The sequence below is a fragment of the Telmatherina bonti genome (assembly GCF_933228915.1).
Source record: "Telmatherina bonti genome assembly, chromosome: 15".
Taxonomy (NCBI): domain Eukaryota; kingdom Metazoa; phylum Chordata; class Actinopteri; order Atheriniformes; family Telmatherinidae; genus Telmatherina; species Telmatherina bonti.
This window is the reverse complement of record NC_136613.1, coordinates 6,135,705-6,143,451: the sequence shown is the minus strand read 5'-3', so window position 1 is coordinate 6,143,451 and position 7,747 is coordinate 6,135,705. Positions and strand designations below refer to the sequence as shown.

At 44.7% G+C, this 7,747-nt stretch overlaps 1 protein-coding gene across 1 annotated transcript in view; it reads right to left on the bottom strand.

Moving 5' to 3' along the window:
* Nucleotides 1-1,339: 1,339 nt before the first annotated feature.
* The window catches only part of rab5b (RAB5B, member RAS oncogene family), a 9,237-nt gene continuing 2,829 nt past the window's right edge, over nt 1,340-7,747 (bottom strand). The window contains exons 2-6 of the mRNA XM_079253978.1: nt 7,051-7,367; nt 6,775-6,926; nt 5,839-5,961; nt 3,653-3,746; nt 1,340-2,750 (exon numbers count right to left, since the gene is read on the bottom strand). Coding sequence (XP_079110104.1) covers nt 2,635-2,750; nt 3,653-3,746; nt 5,839-5,961; nt 6,775-6,926; nt 7,051-7,216 — 651 coding nt within the window. The 5' untranslated portion in view covers nt 7,217-7,367 and the 3' untranslated portion in view covers nt 1,340-2,634. The remainder of the gene's footprint in view (nt 2,751-3,652; nt 3,747-5,838; nt 5,962-6,774; nt 6,927-7,050; nt 7,368-7,747) is intronic.

The window sequence follows — 7,747 nt, the reverse complement described above, 5'->3', positions numbered from 1 at the left end:
GAACTTTCTTCTTGTTCTCGAGGTTCAGAGAAGAAAATGACGTCGTTTTGTTCACGCGGACGTGTTTGAAGACAGTTCTCGACACATCGGGCTGCAGAACTTTTTTCTTGCGGGGCTCCGAGAAGTATCGTGTGATTGGTCGGACATGTGAGGTGGGCGTGGTTAACACGGAGAAACAGGAAGTGGAGTTGCTGCTTCGCGTTTTTACTGTTGCAGGTAAAATTGATTGTTTTGATAAAACAGCTGATCGAGGTGGTGAGAAAGTACCAACATTTTTACATTAAAACACTCGGAACCTGCCGCGTGCACGACCCGCCCTGCAGCGTGCACGACCCACCCTGCAGCGTGCACGACTTCTTGTGGAGGATGGAACAAGCTTTATTTTACACACCTGAATGAAGTGAAGGGCTTGTTAACAGGCTGAGAAGAGCTCGATGAGGAAGTTCTGCAGCCTAACATCGGTGTTTTGGAGCAGGAACGTGCCTAAAACATGGCTGACAGGGGGTCTGAGGAACACGACCCCAGCAGGCGGTTCCACAGACTGTTTGGTCCACTTTAGTCCCACAGACCATCCAGGTGTAAATTCAGCCTTACACACCTGGTCAGGAACCAGTTAGATGTCATGGACCAGTCATGGAGAGCATTAGCCAAAGCCATGGAACCGCCATAACTCCCTGAAGGTGAATCACTTCGCTGGTGAATAAAACATTAAAGAGCCCTGAGCCGAACGAACATGTTCTCCATCTGCAGAACGAAATCTTAGTTCCCATTAAGCAGCCAACCAGCTGCTGGCGCCGGTCAGACGGTGGAAGTGGGATCAGAATTAGTCATCCTCTTCCAGGTAAAGATCAGAGAATCTGATTGGTTTCTGTATGAGCACGTAAAATGTGACACATCTGTTAGTAAAACTTGTATTTTCTGACTTCCACAACTGATCTGTGCTCATAACAAACCTGCAGATACGAGTTGTGTTTCTTACGTCGCTATGATGGCTCCACATCAGAACGACTGGAGCTGAAGGCGTGGATGGAAGCACGGGACACTCTGTGTCTTTACACGGGACTAAAACCTTTTATAATACATGCAAATGTCTTCATTTCCATGGATCATAAAAGCCATATGAATAAAAAGGACCTGCGGTTGGAGCTGAACTTCTCCATCTGCACACGTCTCACAGTTCCTGACCAGAAGGGACGGTGTCGACCAGAAAAGACCCAAAAGTAGCGAGCTAAAACGCTAAATGTGACACTTGTAGACCCGAACAGGGTCTACAGTCTAAGCTGTGGAGCTGGATCTGGCATTGAAACAGTGCAGATTGCAGAACTGAAGGAGTTTATTGAACAGAAAGAGCTGGAAGAAATCATCCCTTTTTTATTCCACGTCTTGCATTTTCTCCAGTTTCCTTTTTTTTTTTTTTTTTTAATCTGAAAATAAAGCAGAACAAAAGATTCCTGCGGACACCAATACTTGTTTAAATCAAACAGATTTATAACATTAGAGTCGTTTGAGCCATCCATTCCTGGTTCACAAGTGTGCTCTGCTAAAAATCAACGTACATTTTCATTAAAATGAAGAGAAAACACAACATACAGTGTAGTCGACGAGATCCGTTTGGAGCCAGCACAGTGAAGCCGAATGAAGCCAATGGAAGGGAAAGGTTTTATTTTTCTGCACTTTGTCTACGAAGCTCTCTTACAGAAAGCCCCGAAGATGATTCATGAAAGAAAACCGGGAGTAGGCACTTGTTTTTTTTGTGTTTTTATCAATTCTTCACAGATTTTTCCTCAGCAGAGAGTCGGACTGCCGGACAACCATCGTAGGACTCCATCAAACCATCACCATGACAACAGCTTAAAGACGAGACAGATGAGGGACACGTTGCAGCAGATGTGCTTCCTGCAGGAGGTTCATTATGAGCCTCATCTTTCACATTTACTTCATTCCTGTTTAAACATGAAAGCCTAAAAATCACCATTAAACACACGTTTACTCCCAGCAGGAAACACTCCGCATCACCTCTATAGTGTTGTACAAGTCGCCTCCTGTCCTGAAACAAGTCAGTCTGACCGAATTTAACGAGGAATTTCGGGATAAATCTGCTTAGTTTGGATCTGCGTGTCGGGAACGCCGCAGCACGGCAGCCTGCAAGTCAAAACACTGGGCTAGAAATGTGCACAATCGGACTTTTCTTTCTGTCCTGGAAAAGGTGGAGCGTCACAGAGGGGATCGTTCCGGAGGTGCGATATGTGGCGTTATTCACAGCAGGGTTCGACTGATTCAGGACGAGGCAAAGCAAGCCGGAGCAAGCTGATCTGCTTTCCGTCCACTCGCCAGTTTGTGCCTGTGTTTTACGCAACAGGACGGTGGCTGAGGTGATGCAAGGCGGAGAGAAACTGAAATGTCACAATCAGTGCTAAATACATCGAGCTTACCACCGTCTTCCACATTATTCATCAGTCCTCCTTATTTCCTCACAGAATCGCTTCTCCGTCTGCTGGGACCGGAGGATGGATGCGGGGAGCGGGGTGGGCCAATCCGGGGTTACCCCGTGTCAGGCTGCAGGTCGCAGATGAGATGACGTGGCTGAAGGGTGGTGGTGGTGTGGATGGTGGAGCGCGGCGGGACGTCGCGGGTCTAGTTCCCGCCGCAGCAGGCTCGGCTGGACTGAGCGTCTGGGTCCTGGAGGTTGACTCCCCGATGTCGCGCTGCGTGTGTCGGGTTCTGGGTGTCTGTTTTTGGCATCTTTTTTGCTGTGAAAGAAAACAGTTCTTTAGATTTTCATCACCAAGTTAACTGGTTTTAAGCTGGAATTCTGCAGGTTTTGGTCTTTTTTCCTCTCCAGTCTTTCTACCTTTCAACCATTCGAGCGTAAAAACACAAAAGGCAGTCGCACCGTTAGGCTTTTTGTTACCAGCAGCTTGCCATAAAGACGCTTTTCTTTAGTTTCAGCTCTGAAACAGCAAACGTAACAGAGTTGACAGACAGAAAACAGGATTCTGCCAGCAACAAGGTGATTCCCAAAGAACTGAAAACACAGCATGGTTCACAGAAACTGGACACGTTGAGGGCAAACGAAGAAGAGTGAAGATTGAAAACCAACTAATTAACATAACTAATAAAAAAAAACAACTAAAATAAAAAAAAAAAAACTGCAGCACAACACATGTGATACTATGTTAATACTGTTCATATTCTGCTTTTATTTGTCTTGCCTGCAGTTTCTAGACCTCTAGACCTTTCTAAACCTTTATTTATATAGCATCAAATCACTGCAATGCCATCTCAAGACACTTTACAGACAGAAAAAAACACAATGAAGCCAATTCATAATAGCCTATATAAGAAAACCAACAGATCCTATCCTGAGCTGCACGAGGCGACAGTGGGAAGGAAACAACTCCCTTTTAACAGGAAGGAAACCTCCGGCTTTGGAGGCGAGGCTCTGTGAGTTAGGGAAGCAGACAGGTAGCTAGGCATCTGGCATGAAAAAGACTTTGGAAAGTCCTTCAAGGATCCTGGAGAAGTCCTGAAAGCTCGACAGAAAGCTCCACTAAGCGAGTCCAGACCAGATTATTCCCATTTAGGCTCCTCAGACATGAACAAAGTGCTAAAGTTTCATGTTTCATGTATCATTTCTACGTGGGAGTCTCACCAATAGCCAAGAAGAGCTCGTTCACGTTCATGGCCGTCTTGGCAGACGTCTCCATAAACAGCAGGCTGGTGTCTTCCGCGTACGTCTGCGCCTCCTTCAACACATCAGTTACAAAGCAAAAGGTAGAGGTTAGAGACGGCCAATCAGAGGAACACATCAGGTAAATGTTTTGGGTTTTTTTATATCTCCAACACATATACAGTACAAAACAAGGATGCACATTTGTGTAACATTATCCCTTGTTTGAGGAGCAGAAGGCTTATTTAAATACTTCTCCTTATTTACAGTCTTTAATTTACACAGTTATACGGCTTTATACAGTTTACAGACTGAATGCCATCAGTCAGAGGGCAAAATGTAAAGCAGCAAAATAAACCATGAATTTTATTCTTTTTATATTTATCCAATAACAATTTCTTGTACATTTTTTAAAACTGGATAATATTATTACTTTTTTTTTTTTTTTTTAAACCTGTCCAGCATCTCAGCATACAGAGCAGCAATCTCCCAGACATATTTTAGCCAGACAGAGTTACTCTGTAAGGGAGACAGCTCATGTATATAGCTGCCCTTGATAATCTGAATATTTTTATTTTTTTTATTTTTTTTTTAATTTATTTGTGATCATCATCAGTCTTGACATGGCCGTGCTGGACCTGGCGGGGGAAGAGGAAAAAAAGAAGTTGAAGGGAGAGAAAAAGAGAAAAGAAAGACGTGTCTAAGCTGCTAAAGTCACAGTATTCGTAAAACAATATAAACTACTACAGTACTGCAATACTACAAGATATAAGTAGAATAGTGGCAATATTACATCCTTTTAAATCATCACTTAGTCCATTCCACAAAGTTACTCTATGAATGGAAACACATCTGCTTGTTAGGGCGGTGGGTGCGTACGCTTTCTGTAACATAACTTTACCTCTCAGATTGTACACAGCAACTCAGTCTTTAAACATCTTTTGTATGTTATGTCATCTTTTTACTTTGAACATAAATTGAGTTATTTCAAACTGAACCAAGTCACAAAATTTGAGGCAACATACTTTCAAAAATAAATTATTTGTAGGATCCATACAACCTGCATGATTGATAACCTTAATGACCCTTTTCTGTAGAATAATTAGTCTTTGCAAAGTAATCTTAAAAGTGGTCCCCCAGACTTCCACACATTCATTGTAATATGGTGACACTAGAGCGTTGTACAAGGTAGGTAATGTTTTGGAATTTTTCCACACAGGTGATCAGTGTGAGGCTTCCGACTCAGGTAAACATGATGACAGGAGCGTGGATGTGTGTCGCAGCGAGGAGGCAAACGTTGGCAGAAGTCGCTCCGATTAGAGGCTGAAACATCAGGACTCAGATTTGCTTTTGCAGCCTCGGCTAGTCTGGGTTTGGGGGGGGGTTTCTGAAACCAGACGTGGTCTTCTGCTCCGTTTGGAGGTTGCATGCGATGCTTCTCTCAGCAGGGAGGGGTTTCATACGCAGAACTGATGGGTTTTTTATAAACTCTGGTTGGAAATAATGAAGTCACTGATTACTGGGGGCCCCGGTCCATGTCCTGTACCTCTGAGGTCTTCCTGCACCATCTTCTGGGTGGATGCCTTGTTGTCTTTGTGGTGATGGTTGGCTCTGGGAAGGCGACTGGTCTCCCGGGTTTTGGATGGGCCCCCTGGTCTGTCTCTGATCTTGAGGGGCCCGGCTGCATTTGCAGGATCACGTTGGTCACTCATCACTAAACCACAGTTGTGTTTAATTTTTTTTTGTGTTGCTGATGATTCTTGGTGTTTCCCTGCGTGTCTGTCTTTTTTCAGGTGCTCCTGATGGTTGTCAGCTTTGTTTCTCTTGCAGATCCTCCTCTTGGCAAAGCAAACGTGTTCAGCAGCCAGAGCATCACCCTGCTTGCTACGACGGTCTCTGTAGATCTCTTTGTGATGCTGGTCGGCGACTCCACCGGTCAACCTGTGCTTTCTGACTCTGTTATGCACACATGCATGAAAACAGAAGCAGCTGACAGCAGATGACCAATCAGAGTTGTTTATTCCTACAGCATGACAACAGGTGCAGACTGCTGCAGCGCTGCTGCTTTGTTTTATTAAAGGGGTGTGTTGCAGGTGTGTTAAACGGATTAAACGCTTCTAACGGCGGCCGAGCGTCCTGGATTAACAAGCCGCTGGATGGTGCGTTACCTCGTACTCCACCAGCCTCTTCTCAGCCAGGTCAGCCTTGTTTCCAGCCAGAGCGATGACGATGTTGGGACTGGCCTGTCTCTGCAGCTCCTTCACCCAGGCTTTGGCTCGCTCAAAAGTCTCCTGCAGGAACACACCGGGTTCAGAAGTAAGCAGGACGTGCATGAGCGTGCACGGACACTACATCAACACATGCAGCAATAAGACAAACAGCTCAGGCTGTAAATAAACTGAGGATTTCACCTGTGAAACTAGTTTAGCTTTATTTACCCCTAAATGTATGGAATCAGATTTGTTTCAGAATCTCCAAGCAACATTTTATAAAACTCAAGCAAAAAACAAAAATTAAAACCAAAACTTTCTAAAACTTAATTAAAATAAATTATCTAAAAATAAAAAATTATCAATCATCATGAAAACTGTCAGGCTTTTATTTGGTTAAATTGAGTAGTTTTGTTAGCAGTTTCCTCTTCTTTAGTCTTCTCTCTATTTTGGATGTGCTTCACAGTCTTTGGTTTTGATTCTTGATTGTTTGGTTTCATTTATTTCACTCTAAAACTCACCAGCCAATCAGAATGCGCCCCTGAAAAGAGCCCGCCCATGAAAGGTTTGTGTCAGAAATTAAACCAAACAATCAAGAATCAAAACCAAAGACTGTGAAGTGCAACCAAAATAGAGAGAAGAGAGAAAGAAGAAGAGGAAACTGCAAACAAAACTACTCAATTTAACAAAATAAAAGCCTAAATGTTTTCATGACGATTGATCATTTTTTTTATTTTCAGATAATTTATTTTATTTTAAGTTTTAGAAGTTTTGGTTTTAATTGTTGTTTTTTGCTTGAGTTTTGAAAAGCTTTGCTTGCAGATTCTGAAACAAATCTGATTCCATATAAATGCCAGATCACACCCTGAGAAAAAGCCTGTTTCTGGGTCTTACCGGCTTGGTGATGTCAAAGACGACGATAGCAGCCTGAGCACCTCGGTAGTACATGGGCGCCAGGCTGTGGTATCGCTCCTGTCCCGCAGTGTCCCAGATCTCAAACTTCACCGTGGTGTCGTCAAGACACACTGACTGAGCCAAAAACGCAGCTGGACACACACACACACACACACACACACACACACACACACACACACACACACACACAGGGGAGAACGATCGGTTGATCAGGTGTGCTCAACACCAACCATCAACAGCTCCTCGGTATCTCACCTCCGATGGTAGTCTCCTGGAACTCATCAAACTGCCCTTTGACGAAGCGCAGCACCAGGCTGGACTTTCCCACGGCCATGTCTCCCAGCAGCACCAGCTTGAACTGGCAGATCTTGGTCTGCGGTAGCGTGCCGTTGGAGCGGCCGCCGCCCCCCCTGGAGCTCATCCTGACCTGTTCAGGAGACGGGAGGAGAGCCGGGCCTCCTCCTCCTCAAAGTGGCGGGATATCGGTTGCTCACGTCGCCTCCCAAACTGCGCTCCAGTCTCGCTGACGAGGTCCTGACCTTTACTGGTTCCGATGTCTGAAAGCCGGGAAACTGTAAAAACATGCAAAGAGGTGAAATAGGATGAGCGAAGGGGTGTTAACCCTTAAAACTCCAGCAGAGCGCCAACATCCCAGAGCGCCGTCGCTTCTATCATCACCAGCATCTCAGGAACGTTGGCGTGTAACTCTGTGACGGTCATGTGACCCTCCAGCTGGTCTACAGAGGTTTTCCAGCGTTTCTATCCGTCCAGGAGGTTTACAATCCAGACACAACATGTAGTGTTTATTCAGAGACTCTAGATGGTAAATCCACCATTATTTATCACATCTTCATCATCATCACTACCATGTTGCTAAGAGACCTCTATTTCCACCTGGACATGATGATGAAGACACTTCCTGTCAGACTTTCCACCCATCAGAGAGCTTAAA